The sequence below is a fragment of the Trichechus manatus genome, unplaced genomic scaffold, assembly GCF_000243295.1.
Source record: "Trichechus manatus latirostris isolate Lorelei unplaced genomic scaffold, TriManLat1.0 scaffold00008, whole genome shotgun sequence".
Classification (NCBI taxonomy): Eukaryota; Metazoa; Chordata; class Mammalia; order Sirenia; family Trichechidae; genus Trichechus; species Trichechus manatus.
This window is the reverse complement of record NW_004443944.1, coordinates 6,980,863-6,996,539: the sequence shown is the minus strand read 5'-3', so window position 1 is coordinate 6,996,539 and position 15,677 is coordinate 6,980,863. Positions and strand designations below refer to the sequence as shown.

Genomic DNA, 15,677 nt, shown 5'->3' with positions numbered 1-15,677 from the left:
AAGCTCCTTGCCAGATCTGGAAAGACAACCCTTTGCCCCTGCCTCTGCTAGGCTAGGAGAGTCCATTCCCTTGGCATGGCTGAGGCTGCTACCGTTTATGGGGGATTTTGGTAAAAAGAGTCTGCACTGTTTTCTATCTCCATCCTTTTTTTCCCCAAGGAAGCTGCTGGGTTTCTTGATTGCATTTCTTTCCCAACTGCAGGGAAAGGGCTTTGGGGTTATCAGGAATCCTCCCTCCTCAAACCCCTAGAGATTACATATCTGTATCACTTTCCCTGTGGCTTCCAGTTCTGACCAGAAAGAGACCGTTGCTGTTATGAGGGGAGTGCTCGCAAAGGTATATTAGGGCAAATGTGGCAAAGGATGGGAGCACACATTCCAGGTGCTCCCATCTTTTTTCCCCACCTGAGCAGACTCAGGATCCTCTGGAAAGTTGACTTGAAGGTTAGGGAAAGTGGGTATAACCTGTGGGGCCAGTGACTCCTTTGACATTTTTCCATGCCTTGATTTGATGAGGTGTCAAAAACTCTCAATGCTTTCTCTGATTCTCAAACTCTGATACCCATTCTGTGGACCTGGCAAAGTCCAGCTGGGCAAACAAATTTGCTGCAGCCTAGGCAAGCTCTTTCCAGTGAATAATTACTATCCCAGGATGCAAGGGTAAGGGCCAGGACATGCAGAGTTGTCAAAAAACTGGACAATCTGGGCTCTGAATGAGGAGAGATAGACAGGGGTGTGGCTAAAGGGCCAGGTCCTTGGAGTGAGAAACAACAGAGGTTGAATGGCTAAGTTGTCTAATAGCAGTTATTACAATGATGTGGGAGTGTTACTAGCAGGGCTGGGTCCTAGGACTGGAGGGCTGAGGACATGGCTAAAGGTCCTTACACCGGGTATTCGAAACATGTTCAGGGGTCTTTAGACCTATTACTGTTGACCTGACATATGGAGTAGCCAAGAGGCCCAAAGAAACAAGACTGGAAAACAATCTGGGCATAGTTAAAACATCTGACCTCAGAATCTGGAAGGTGCTGGAAAGCCTGACTTCGAGGTGAGGGAGAGTCAGTAGTTAATAGGACCCTGGAGCTAGGACTGGGAACTGAGCAATAGGGAACAGCATTGCTTTGATGCATAGAGAAAGATTCAGCAGACCAGAAGAGAGACGAGAAAGTATGAAGGAAAACCAGGGAAGGAAGCTGTCACAGAAACCAACAGAAGGTAGTAACAGAAAAAAAAAAATGATCATTTAGGAGAAGAGGTAATTGAGTCCCTGGAGATGTGGGACATTCTGTCCCTTCACTTGGCATCTGTCTCCAAAACCTAGATCACTCCTTTCCCCATGCAAAGGATCAGATTCCACAATGAATGTATGTAGGACTTATTTTTTCTTAAGGGTTGAATTCATTCAAGAAACTTGAAAGTGAATCTGATTTCCATGTGCCATTCAGGACAGATGAGTAACACAGCCTGAGTTACGGTTTATTAAAGAAAATCTTTATTACAACAAGAGGACAACAAAGCATCAGAAAGAATTGGTGTATGAAAATAAAACAAGTCAACCATTCTTAGATTATTTAAGTAAAGACTTCTAATTTTCTATTCCATTTGGTTGCAGGATGTGGAAAATTACTTACTACTCACGCCGTCACCTCATACAGAGTATAGGTGGTCAGGAGACTTCTCCTGAAACTCCCTCAGAGGTGGGTCAAGTAGTACTTTGTGGTGACAACATTTTGTCCTCTTAAGTCAGTTGAGGAGGCACACTAGAATGCAGTTCCGCCCACAGACCCTGCCCACACAGCTCTCCCTGAGTGTGTCTTCTGGTAAAAGAAGAGGTACAACTTACTGCTAAAGCACCTCACGTTCTCCCTGCCCACATGCTTCTCCCAAAAAAACACCTGTTCTCCAATGTATACTGAAGTGTGTGCCTTTTTCCCAAATTCTTGCCCCTTCTCCCTGCACACACAGAGCTTCTGTGTCCTCTGATGTACGAGCAGTGATTTACAGTTAAAGCATTGGCCATACTAACTGCAAACACAAGACATCTCATCCAAGTGTGTCTTCTGATGTCTGACGAGGCCTGGCTTTTGGCTAAAGCCTCAGCCACACTCACTGCACACATATGGCTTCTACCCTGAGTGTGTCCTCTGGTGGAGAAGGAAGCTTGACTCTCGGTTAAAGCCTCGCCCACATTCCTTGCACAGATATGGCTTCTCCCCTGAGTGTGTCCCCTGGTGGGTAAGGAGGATTGACTTCTGGCTAAAGCCTCGCCCACACTCCAGGCACACGTAAGGTTTCTCACCAGAGTGCGTCCTCAAGTGTGTGATGAGATTTGACTTGTGGCTAAAGCCTCGCCCACACTCCTTGCACACATGTGGCTTCTCCCCTGAGTGTGTCCTCTGGTGATTAAGAAGAACTGATTTCTGGGTAAAGCCTCGCCCACACTCATTGCAAACATAAGGTTTCTCCCCTGAGTGTGTCCTCTGGTGTATAAGGAGGCTTGATTTTTGGGTAAAGCCTTTGCCACACTCACTGCAAACATAAGGCTTCTTATCTGTGTGTTTCCACTGATGTCCGATAAGGCCTGACTTCTGGCTAAAGCCTCGCCCACACTCCAGGCACACGTAAGGTTTCTCACCTGAGTGTGTCCTCTGGTGTGTGATGAGATTTGACTTATGGCTAAAGCCTCGGCCACACTCCTTGCACACGTGTGGCTTCTCTCCTGAGTGTGTCCTCTGGTGCATGAGGAGGACTGATTTCTGGGTAAAGCCTCGTCCACACTCCTTGCACACGTGAGGCTTCTCCCCTGTGTGTATCCTCTGGTGTAAAGGGAGGCTTGATTCCCAGTTAAAGCCTTGCCCACAGTCCTTGCACACATGTGGCTTCTTCCCTGAGTGTGTCCTCTGGTGTATAAGGAGGTCTGACTTCCGTCTAAAGCTTCTCTTACACTCCTTGCACATATGTGGTTTCTCCCCTGAATGTGTCCTCTGGTGGAGAAAGAGGCCTGACTTCCGGCTAAAGCCTCGCCCACACTCCAAGCACAAGTAATGTTTCTCACCTGAGTGTGTCCTCTGGTGTCTGATGAGAGCTGACTGGTGGTTAAAGCCTCGCCCACACTGCTCACACACATGTGGCTTTTCCCCTGAGTGTGTCCTCTCATGTAACAGAAGGCTTGATTCCTGATTAAAGCTTAGCCCGCACTCCTTGCACACATGAGGCTTCTCCCCTGAGTGTGTCCTGTAGTGTATGAGGAGACCTGACTTCCATCTAAAGCCTTGCCCACACTCCTTGCACATATGTGGCTTCTCCCCTGCGTGTGTCCTCTGGTGCATGAGGAGGACTGATTTCCGGGTAAAGCCTCGCCCACACTCACTGCAAACATAGGGCTTCTCCTGTAAAAGGGACCTCTGGCGTGTGATGAAGTCTGACTTCAGGCCACAGTCTGGTTCATCCTCTCTAGAGCTGAGCGCTCCAAATCTTGACGTTTCTAATTCCTTCAACCCTTGGCCTCTTACCACAGATTTTATCTTTTGGGCTGAGTTGGGCTCCACCCCTACCTCTGTGTTGCCTTCTCTAGGGCTTGCTGACCGTCTTTGGGGTGGGCTGGAGAACGCCCTGGAAGTCCCTCTCTCCCCTCTCCTCCCACATAAGAGTCTGGAGACTTCTTCTCTCTCTTGACCTTCTGTGTTTTCCCTCCAGCAGCTTTGCTCAGAATCCTGCTGCTCTGGCTGCTTCTGATGCCCTGGGCTGGAACACCCTGGATGGAAGTGATGTTCCGCACAGAAGCCTGGGAAGATGGGAAGCACGTGCTGGCTGAGGAATCGCTGACAGGAGACAGCCAGAAGGCAGGAGGAGCAGGGTTGGAGTTCTGGCTTCGGTTCTGCTGAAGAGAGAAAGGTTTCCGTTAGAGTAGCCTAAGTGGGCTCCTGGGCTCTTCTCCTTCTCTTATGACAGACAGTATCTCATTGCTCGAGTCCCTGGGTGGTATCGGTAAGATTTCGCCTACCAGTCGAAAGGTTTCCGGTTCAGAAGACAGGCCTGGCTCTCTGCTTCTAAGTGGTCACAGCCTTGAAAACTCTAAGGAACAGTTCTACTCTGCATACATGGGGTTATCATCCATTGGAATTGATTCGACAGCAACCAACAACAATCTTACTGCCACACTTGTAACTGACAATATATACAACACAATTTGTTTCTCACCAGTAATTCACTTATATTCCGTTTTTAGAAATTATACTTTCTATTACAATCTAGAAGGAGCCAAGGTGATGCACAGATTAACGTGCTCACCTGCTAACCAAAAGGGTAGCAGTTGAAACGCCCCAGCCGATCCATTGGAGAAGGATGTGGCAGTCCCCTTCTATAAAGATTTCCAGCCTCAGAAACCCTATGGGGCAGTTCTACTCTGTCCTACAGGGTCACTATGAGTCAGAATCGACTCACTGGCAGAGGGTTTGGGTATTGCAATCCAGATATCCACAACAAAAACCCTTCAACACATCAGCCCAACTAGGAACTTCTCAAGTAAGCATCAGACACTATTAAGCTTTGTAAACACTTTTGTTATAGTTAGCCTTTTTCTTCTACTAAAACTCTCTAAGCCATAGATACTCATATTGATCTATACTGCCCGTAACACTTTGCTAGTACTTGGAAATAACATTTCTACAACCTATGTGGAAATCACTTTCATGATCTTTCTTACTATAAAAAGGGACTGACAGACATAAAAAGTTGACTCAGCTGGCGGGCTTCCAAATGCAGACGACAGTGTATTTGTGAAAATGGCATAGAAGTAGCATCTGAACCCGTCCAACTTCAGAAGGGATAATGATCAGCATCAGCCCAAGCTGATTCCCATGAGGTGGAGGTCAGACATACCTCTACCCTCCAATCTTTTTACCAATTCTGACACCAGCTGTCCTCACCACAGCACCTCTGCTTCTCTTCCGGGTTTGATAATCTGTTGCAATGGCCACAAAGAACTCACAAACCATACTTCGGTGAAATGATTTATTAAGGAACAGGGTTCAACTCCAGATCAGGATCAACAGGCTACAACTCAGGATCAGAATCAGAAGCACGTAGGCAAACTCTCCCCTCTTCAGTGCAGGACAGCTCTCTCAGCTCCTCCTGACCCTGCAGCCCTCCTCTCAGCCACCTCCAGATAAGCTCCTCTTGGCACTGCCATCTGTCGCCACCAGGCCCCTCCCAGGCCTCTCGCTGTCTTTAGTGTTATAGCCCTTGACCTGGGTTACAGCTCTTTTAGGAGGTTCCTTGCCTCCTCTCTCTCTCTGCTTTTCCTTCTTCCTTCTGCTTCTTACTGCTGCTTCTCTTCCTGCTTCCTTCTACCTGACAAAAATCTCTGAAGTCGGCTGCTAATATATACAAACTCCTCATCAATTTCAAGGCATAGCCCTCCAATCAGGGCCATAAACTGACCAATCCCTTCTCGACTGGCCACAGACACTTCATTTGCACAGTAGCCTACAGATACTTCATTTGCACAATTTACTGACCAATCCCTGCAAGTGCACACCAATCACAGGGCAGGCTACAGCCCATGACCAAACAAAAAGTATCAAAACCACGTTATTTATAGCTTACCCAGGAAATGTAACAAACCCTCTAGGGTAGAAAACTAGGGCAAAGGTCACTCTTCAGAGTTTAGAGGGACAATCTCTCAAGTTGTTTTTCCAAGGACCAAGGCAAAAGGCCACATAAAGGGACTCATTTCACCACAATATGCAGTGGTAGTTATAGAGATTGTATATGAAATAAATCTGAATTACAGGTTGCTCACTCATAAACAAATACCTATTCAGCTTTTTTATTGGTTAACCCTCTGTGATCTTTGTTTTAGTTTCTGACAATCTGTTTGCACTTCGCTTGCTTGGACTGGGACTGCTGGGCTATACTGGGAGTATACTGGGGCTGAGCTGCTCAAACACACTCATGTCTGGGGGCTCGGCAGCCTTGCCGTGGCTGAGTCTCTCAGCAGGCTCTGGGGGCTCTCTCAGAGGCTCCCCGAGTTTACTTTATTTACCTAGGTTCTCTGAGTAACCTAACTAGGGTTTGTTTCTATTTCTGGCCAGTCATCTCCTGTGAGACGGTGTGGTAACTCCAGAGTTTTGAGAGCTGAACTCTCAGTCTTGATTTTTTGATCCCCTGTGATTTGTTGCTGTCTTTCCTTGGGCTTACCTACAAGCGCACCAAGTCATTCAGACTGCAGTCTGTTACACTCTGCGTCTCTGAGAAGGATTTTAGTGGGAGAAAGACTCTCTTTTGTGTCTGTTCTGAGTTAAACACGGGACCTGCAGGCTCATGACAGTTATCACCCTTGTTAAGGAAATCACATAAACTTAATATAATTCTAACCCCATACAAGTAAAAGTGTCTTTCACTAAAGATCATTTAGATTTATAGAGGCCGCTTTGGGCAACTTTGCTGTACATCATGCCCTTTTACCCCTGATTATTTCTAAAGAACAACTGTATTTACGTACATTAACCACAGTACAATTCTCACAATCAGCACACTTAATGGCACAATGTTGCTGTTAGGTGCCGTTGAGGCGATTTCAACTCACAGCGACCCCATGCGACAGATCTGCACTGCCTTACAGGGCTTCTTAGGCTGTGATCTTTATGGGAGCAGATCACCAGCTCTTTCCTCCCACAGAGCTGTTGGGTGGGTTTCAACTTCCGACCCTTCTGTTAACACTTAAACTTTCTGTTTATACAGAACTTATTCAAATTCACCTGGGGTGTATGTTGTGTGTGTATGTCTGCCTTTCTCTAGGTCTCCAAATGCTTTAAAACCCCTGAGTCTATTCTGACACCTCCTATTCCAATCCAAATCCAGGTTCTTTCTAGCCTTCCCCATTCCATATTTATATCTCCCTTCTCCAATAGTGAGAAACCTGGCTCCCAGCATCAGTATATTTATTCATTTACTTAATCTTAAAATTCAAAGGAAAGGGTTTCAGAATAGTTGACCCATACAGCTACAGAAAACAAACATACGAAATATCGTGAAAGATTTATACACAGGTTTTTGTTTTGTTTGTTTTTTTTTGACAATACACAAGGAGTTGGCCAACTTTTTCTGTAAAGGATCAAATAGTAAATATTTTAAGCTTTGCAGAATACAAGGTCTGTTCCAGCTACTCAGCTCTACCATACATGAATGAAAGCAGCCACAAACAATACATAAACAGACGGCTGTGTTCTGAAACACTTTATTGACAAAAACAGCAGGCAGGCCAGATTTGGCCCTTGGGCTGCCAAGCCCTGCTTTAGACTGACTATATGATCAAAGGTTCAAAGGTTAATTGGATTGTTTACCCCCCATTCACTGGGGTCATGTTATTCATTTGGGATAGATTTAGATTTGTTTCTTTTTGTATTCTGTTTTAGAGTTTTCCCTCTTTCTTTGTTGATTTAATTTCTTTTAGTATGTGAGACACTAGCAGGGTTCCAAAAGCGAAAAATTACTCAAAAAGGTAACCTCAGAGAAGCAACCAAAAAATATGCATGTAACTACTTAGGTAGATATGTATGTATACATGTGCATAGGAAGGCATATGCGAGTACATGCACGTGCATGTATAGGTAAATCTGTAGGCAAAGGTGTACACGTTTGTGTGTGCTGCATATATATCCATAAATATAATAAAGCACATCGGGGGCATAGTTACTGAGACTGCCTAGACATAGCCAAACAACTCACAGGATTGGTTTACTGGGTTAAAAGGCTTAAGACCATAGCCTCAGGAGTCACCTTAGTCAAATGGCATAACATAGTTCAGAGAGATAATGTTCTACACCCTAGTTTGGTGAGTAGTGTCTAGGGTATTAAAAGCTTGCAAGCAGCCTTCTAAGAAATACTGATTGGTCTCTACTCCCCTGTAGCAAAAGAAAATGAAGGAAACCAAAGACTCAAAGAAATTAGTCCACAAGACTAATAGACTACATGAATCAGCCTGTTCTAACCTGAGGCCAGAAGAACTACACGGTGCCCAGCTACCACTACCTACCATTGTGACCAGGGTCACGATAAAAAGTCCTGGATATAATGGGAGAAAGGAGAAAAATGTAGAACAAAATTGAAATTCCCAAAATAAGGCCAGACCTATAGGACCAATAGAGACTAGAAGAACCCCTGAGACTATTGCCCTAAGATACTCTGTGAACTTGGCACTAACACTACTTCTGGAGATCACCTTTCAGTGCAATGATAGATGGACTTAAAAAAAACAATCTCACCCATGGGTAAGGTGCTCCCTGAAACAATGAACCACGTGAGACCAAACACTCAACATGTACCTAAAATCAAAGATGAGAAGGCAAGAAGGGGAAGGGAAGCTAGATCAAAGGAAACAGGACCAACAGAACGGAAATGATGAGACTGCTGACACATTGTGAAAATTGTAGCCAATGTCACAGAACAATTTGTATAAAAATTGTTAAATGGGAAACTAATTTGTATATAAAGTTCACTGTTTCTGGTCTGTCTCCTTATACTCTGTAAACCCAGTGAGGGCAGGAATTTCTATTACATTTACTGATGCGTTCTGAGTGTCTAGAACATTATCTGGCACAAAGGAAGAACAAAACAAAACCTGTTGCTATGAAGTCGATTCCAACTCACAGCCACTACATGTGTTATAGAGCAGAACTGTTCCATAGGATTTATTTTTTACTTTCGTTTTATTTATTTTATTTGCTCCATAGGGTTTAATTGGCTGTAATCTTTACGGAAGCAGATTGCCAGGCCTTCCTTCCTTGGTGTTGGTGCATAGGTTCGAACCACTAACCTTTAGGCTAATAGTTCAGCCCAAACTGTTTAGCCCATAGAAAATCTTTGAAATATAAAAAACCAAAAACACCCCACTGAGTTGATTCTGACTCATAGAAACCCTACAGGAAAGAAAATGTCCCATAGGGTTTCCAAAGCTATAAATCTTTAAGGCAGCTGACCGTCACATCTTTCACCCAAAGAGCAGCGGGGGGGTTTGAAATACCAGCCTTTCGGTTAGTGGCCGAGTGCTTAACCACTGGGCAACCAGGGCTCCTCTGGCACATAATAGGTGTCTGATAAATATCTACTGAATTAACAAAGGAAAAGAGCACGTGCTCACCCAATGAGAGCAGATTCCTATAAATCTCCAGCATCACTTCTTTGTATAGGTGCTTCTGCTCAGAGCTCAGTCTCTTCCATTCTGCCTCTGTGAAGACCACAGTGACATCCTCGAATGTAACTGGTTCCTAGAATAAGCAGTAAATCAATGCACAGCAAATCACCATCAATTTTCCCAACGAGAGGAGTTTAACTGGTGGCCCTCAAGAGTCTGGATCTGAAGAAGTTCATCTAAGTCTTTTCAGAGAACACAGTTCCCCACATCAAATTTTCTTGGACACGACTGTATACCTGGCCTTGTAATAAATCTGTGGGGAGCACAAGTGATGCAGAAAACCCATCCTGGCCCTCAGACATGTATGACTTCATTGGAGAAATGCTTTGTGAATCAATCTGAAAGTATTAAGCAGTATTCAAGAAAGTGACTGAGAATTCATAATGGAGGAATTCAAAGATGGGAGAGTACAGGATGGGCTAGAAAAGAACAAAAGGCGTCACAGAGGTGGGGCTTGTGCTAGGCATTAAGGGACAGTGAAGATTTAAAGAAGATGGATGGAAACTTCACCTACACAGAAAAGTGGGAGTGAACAGATGGGGCCTGGAGGGAGCATTTCTGCAGAGTTCAGGAACTAAATGGGATCTGTAAAATCACTATCTCTGTGTATGTATTTTAAGAAGCTTTTCTAATAAAGTCCTTAACATTTCACTCATTACGTAGAGTAGTATTTCATCTATGCAGAAACAGTTGGCAAGAGAATGGTAGTAATATTCCAGAAAAAGGACATTTACACATAACTTAATTTTTAAAAACAATACACTTTAACCTGTTGCCGGAGTCTACTCTGACTCACAAACACCCTTCAGGACAGAATACAAGTGCCCCAAAGGGTTTCCAAGGCTGTAATCTTTACAGAAGCACATTGCTACATCCTTCTTCCACAGAGCAGCTGGTGGGTTCAAACCACTGACCTTTCAGTTAGCAGCTGAATGTTTAATCACTGCACTGTCAGGGCTCCTACGAACACTTTATTGAGGTATGATGTAAAATCCATTTGCTTTATAATTCCCCCATTTTAAATACAGAAACTTCATACTTTGCACAGTTCGAATATGCACAAATTTCAGTTACCATGGTTTAGTTAAATAAGCCTCGTCCCCCAACAAAATTCAAATTTCAGTTGCCATGGTAATTACATAAAGGAATAAACATAAACGCTGCATAGGTGCACATCAAGATCAGTAAGGAATCACATCAGTTCTTTCAAAGTCCAGCTGACCTTAGAGGAGGGAAGGGAGCTGATGTACTCAATCACAACTATGTAATGAAGTCAACGAAAGCTCTGTACACCGAAGCTCCACGGGCTTCCTGGTTGGTGAGAGACATCCATGCATGTGGGATGGCAGCACATCCCTTTCTGGGACGTGGAAGCTCTGCACTGGGAACCCTCCCGGACCTTTCCCTATGCGCCTCTTTATATCCTTTTTTGCTATAATAAAGCTGTAATCATAAATACAACCCTTACTGTGAGTTCTGTGAGTCATTCCAGTGAATTATCAAACCCAAACGAGTAGTGAGAGCCCACAGGTCCGAAATGAGGGAGCCCAGGAGGGGACTCCCAAGCTTGCAGATGGCATCAAGAAGCACGAAGAGACACCTCAAATTTGCAGCCAGCAAGGTGGAAGTGTTGGTCATGTGGACTCTGAAACTGTGTCTAGAATCTGCCTATCTGGCAGTGTGAAGAAGAGTATCCTTTCAACTTGTGAGACTGACCTAGCTCCAGGTGGCCAGGGTCAGAGAAGGAAGTGCTGTGTGGGCAGCTAGTCTCAGAATTGAACAGAGAAGGGGAAAAGTGAGTATTTTATAACTGATATTTTAAGATTTACTGACACAACATCATATTCCTATAAATAAGACTGGCCATGATAGATGATTATTGAAGCTACATGATGGTAACTGAGAAACTATTTTTACCATGTGTCATGGATTGAGTTGTGTCCCCCAAAATATGTGTCAACTTGGCCATGATTCCTAGTATTGTGTGGTTGTCCTCCATTTTGTGATTGATGTAATTTTCCCATGTGTTGTAAATGCTAATCTCTGCCTGTGTTAATGAGGCAAGATTAGATTATGTTAAAGAAGATCTGGGTGGGATGTAACACCCTTATCCAAGTCACATCCCTGATCCAATGTAAAGGGAGTTTCCCTGCCGTGTGGCCTGCATCACCTTTTATCTTACAAGAGATAAAAGGAAAGGGAAGTGAGCAGAGAGTGGGGAGACTCATACCACCAAGAAAGCAGTGCCGGGAGCAGAGCGCACCCTTTGGACCTGAGGTTCCTGCGCAGAGAAGCTCCCAGACCAAGAGAGGATTGATGACATGGACCTTCCTCCAGAGCCAATAAATAAAGCATTCCCTTGGAGTTGATGCCCTGAATTTGGACAGAATAAACTTCTCTTTGTTAAAGCCATCCACCTGTGGCGTTTCTGTTACAGCAGCACTAGATGACTAAGACACCATGCTATTTCTGTATGTTTTAAAAGTTCAGTAATTAAAAAGTAAAAAGATGCCCAGTAGTGTTAAAAGGTAGTGAGTGGCCATCTAAGATGCATCAATCGGTCCCAACCACCTGCAGTAAAGGCGAATGAAGAACACCAAAGTCACAAGGAAGTATTAGCCCAAGAGACAGAAAGGGCCACATAAACCAGAGACCGCATCGGCCTGAGAATGGCAGAACTAGATGGTGCCCGGCTACCATCAATGACCGTCCTGACAGGGAACACAACAGAGAGTCCCTGACGGAGCAGGAGAAAAGTAGGGCACAGAACTCAAATTCTAGTAAAAAGAACAGACTTAATGGTCTGACTGAGACTGGAGGAACCCCAGAAAGCATGGCCCCTGGACTCTCTGTCAACCCAGCACTAAAACCATTCCCGAGGCCAACTCTTCAGACAAAGATTAGACTGGACTATGGGACGTAAAATGATACTCGTGAAGTGTGTGCTTCTTAGCTCAAGTAGATACATGAAACTAAATGGGCAGCTCCTGTCTGGAAGTGAGATGAGAAGGCAGAGGGTCAGGAGCTGGTTGAATGGACATGGGAAATCAGGGGTGGAAAGAAGGAATGTGCTGTCACAGTACAGGGAGAGCAACTAGGGTGCCATAACAACGTATGTATAAATTTTTGTATGAGAGACTAACTTGAATTGTAAACTTTCACTTAAAGTACAATTAAAAAAAAAAAAAAAGGAGCCCAGTATATACGATGCTAGCATTAGATAGTATGTATGTGGATGTACAGTAAAATTTAATAGTATATTTTAAAATTTTAATAATCTCAATTTTTTAAAAAAAATTCCTTATGTCTTAGAGGTTCCCAGATTCTTAGTATTAATCCTGGGTATATTTTTCAGCAAGAAAAATAAAATCTAAAATTGCAACAACCGTTCTAAAATGCTTAACATTATGCCTGACATTAAGGCATGAAATGCCTAGATGTTGATGGCCTTCTCCCTTCCCGAGAAAGGGTATATATACCTGTTCTCTTGGAAAGGGGCCAGCATTTCAGAAAAATAAGGTAACTCCAACTCACCAGTATTGTGGGCTTCCTCTTCTTCTCTTGGGACCAGTCAGTATCCTTAGAAGACACACCTAAGGGAGAAAGAGAAGCTGTGAGACCTCCCAGAATGCTCCCAGAGTAGCTCTTCTGAGCCCTGGGATGGAAGGAAGCAGCCACTTCACTCAGCTGTGGCCACTGAAGCATTCTCACCTGAACCTGGAGCCTTGGTCTCCCCTTCACCTCTCCACACCCTCCACAACTCTCACCTTTAGCCTCATGTTTTGGAGTCAATTTCTTCATGGTCTCCACGTCTTCCCTGTTCTTTGAAGCCAAAATCTTCTCCCAGTCCTGCTCTCCCCAGGCTGAAAGATCAGGCAACGTGATGGCCCCAGAGTCAGTCCGGTGACTGCCTTGAAATTCTGCCACAGGGCCAGTCAGAAGTTACTTCACCTCAAGATGGATTCCTGCTGCCTGGGGGACTTGTTCAAACCTCATTATGAAAGCCCTCTTGTCTCCATGCATCCAGGACCTGTGGGTGGAGAAGCAACTTGATGCTGCTGGATCCTTCCCTGTGAGCTAAACCCATGCCTCCTCAGCAGGGGTCCTGTCCTCTCTCACCCTCTTCACTCAGCAATCACAGAGTCTCAGTCTACTCGGCTCCTCTGGATTTTCTACCTTTATTCATTTCTGGCCTACAAGCCCTCGAGCCTGTTCCCTGACCCTCTCCCTCACCTGTCACAATTTACTGCACCCCTCTTACCCCGCACTTCAGATTCAAGCTTCATGTTCCAGATCAGTTTCTGCTACCCGAGTCAGAGAGAAGATGGAATACAGCCTAAGGCCTGCGGAGAAAGAGCCTCTATTGTCTCCCTCCATGCCATCAGGGTATGTGACAGTCAGCTTCTGCAGTTCAGTGAAATAGTTCATATGGCCCTTCTAGCCATAGTCTTTGTGACTCCCAAACAATGATCAGGTGGGACTATGCAAATAATGTGCTTATGGCCCCCCAAGGGGATTGGACGGCTTTTTCTAACGTAAATAAAGCACATGTCACCTTTGTGGGGATGCGACCACGTAAATAAGGTGTATGAACCGAGTCCCTCCAGGTCTCACAATGACTTCTACAAAGATAACACCCCACCTTCCATTCTGTGTATGTCACATGACCCTGTCAGTCAAAGTCCCCCACTCATGGGGTCTAGAGGAGGCAGGTGGTGGTAGAGCTATGGCACCTTCAGAAGCTCCTCAGACTCCCTGGCCAGGACCTTAGCCCACATGCCTACAGTCCTACTGCTGCCTTGTTGCTGTAGTTAGCTGCCCTTGAGTCGATTCCCACTCACGGTGACCTCATGTGTGTGAAGTAGAACTTCTCCATAGGGATTTCAAAGTCCTGACCTTTCGGAAACAGACTGACAGGCCTATCTTCAGAGGTGCCTCTGGACAGGACTCCTTACTGCTGCCTAGTACCCTCTAAGGCTAGCTGGGGTTCTCCTAAGATGCTCTCCTGACTCGTCCCCCAACCCCTTAGGCAGGGCTGCTCACTCGCTCTTCTGTCCAACCTACACATGACTTCAATCAAACCATACTGCAATTTTTTTACTTAAATCACTGCGTTCACTAGAATGTGAGCTTCTTATAAGAAAAAATGTGCTGGTCATTTGCTTATCCTAGTGATTAGCATAAAATAGGCCTCTGTGGCAGATTTTATCATTTTCCTCTACTATCTGTTTCCCTGCCCCTGACCTCAGTCTTGACGCTGTGACTTGCCTTGGGCAATGCATGGGAGTGAAAGTGATGGTGGGATTTCTAAGTGTTACATGACTCCACCACCTCTCCTGTTCCTTTTCCTCTGCCACGAGAGCAACATGTTCTCCAAACAGGCTCGCCTTCAGCCTCAGTTCTGCTGTAAAAGGTCACGGTGTAGAGCCAACACCAACCTAGGAAGGGTGAGGGATAGGGCTGGATTTAAGGTCGGATCGCATGAGCTTTTGGGGTCATGTGTTACTGCAGCACAACTTAGCCTAAGCTAGTAAGCATAGCTCTCCTGCTCCTGGCAGTAACAGCATCAGTAGCTTAACATTTATAAACCAGATACTGTACTCAACAGAGTTCCATTAATCTTCACAACACGGCCAAGATGGAAATACCACTATTACACCTTCTGACAGAGGAGAAAACGGACGCACTGAGAAGCTGGTTTGTCTCTAAGGTCATATAGCTGTCAAGTGCTACATGCACTTGCCTGGAATGCAAGATTCTCATTCCAAAGCCCCTTTTCTTCACCAACGGCTAAAACAATGTCCACTGAAAAAATGACTACATGAAAAAGCAGAGCGACCAGATGTCCACAGGGTTCAAAACTCACCCTGAAGAAGGCAGGACGCTCCGAGTAAAGCAGAGGAAAGGGTCAGTATTGTTTAGGATGGGCTGTGTTATTCTGTAGTAAGAAACAACGTCTCAAAATCTCAGTGACAAAGTAACAGAGGCTTGTTTCTCCCTCAGGCTTCATGTCCATCATGTGTCAATTGTAGCTGTGCTCACTGTCGTCTTCACTCCAGGACCAAGGCCAACAGGGCAGCCTCCGGAACACAGCCAGTGGAAACAGCAGAGGAAGGGAGTGAAGGAAGGAAATGAAACACGAAGAACTATACACTGTAAACAAATAAGTTCATGAATAAAAATCAACACAAAGCTGGTTCCTACGATGTGGAGGTTAAACCTATACGCCAGATTTCCACCTTCTCCAAGCTGCTGTGCCAGTTCATCATCTCGATGCCAGCCACCTCCTCTGACCTCAGCATTCTCTCCCACGCTGGGTTCAGTAATTCACTGTAATGCGTCCCGGAACTCACAAAATCTACTTACAGTTAAGTGGTTTATTGAGATACAACTCAGGAGACAACTCAGAATAGGATGCAACTTGAAAGTAACAAGATGCAACTCAGCATGTAGTTGGCCAGTCAAGACACCTCTCTGCCAT

The 15,677-nt window shown here is 45.0% G+C and overlaps 1 protein-coding gene across 1 annotated transcript; it reads right to left on the bottom strand.

Annotated features, from left to right (window-relative positions):
- Positions 1–1,446: 1,446 nt before the first annotated feature.
- LOC101341799 (zinc finger protein 343-like) lies at positions 1,447–14,452 on the bottom strand. Its single transcript, XM_023742779.1, has 5 exons — positions 13,458–14,452; positions 12,964–13,226; positions 12,731–12,789; positions 9,143–9,269; positions 1,447–3,880 (listed from the first exon to the last, which is right to left on the bottom strand). Exons 2-5 carry the CDS (start codon positions 12,995–12,997, stop codon positions 2,127–2,129), a joined length of 1,974 nt encoding a protein of 657 aa, XP_023598547.1. The 5' UTR covers positions 12,998–13,226; positions 13,458–14,452; the 3' UTR covers positions 1,447–2,126.
- Positions 14,453–15,677: the final 1,225 nt, after the last annotated feature.

Coding starts and splice junctions, on each gene's coding strand:
- LOC101341799 (XM_023742779.1), bottom strand. CDS start 12,997: ATGAAGAAATTGACTCCAAAACATGAGGCTAAAG. Junction 12,790..12,963: donor TCCAAAACATGAGGCTAAAG/GTGAGAGTTGTG, acceptor TTTCTCCCTTAG/GTGTGTCTTCTAAGGATACT. Junction 9,270..12,730: donor AGAGGAAGCCCACAATACTG/GTGAGTTGGAGT, acceptor TGCTTATTCTAG/GAACCAGTTACATTCGAGGA.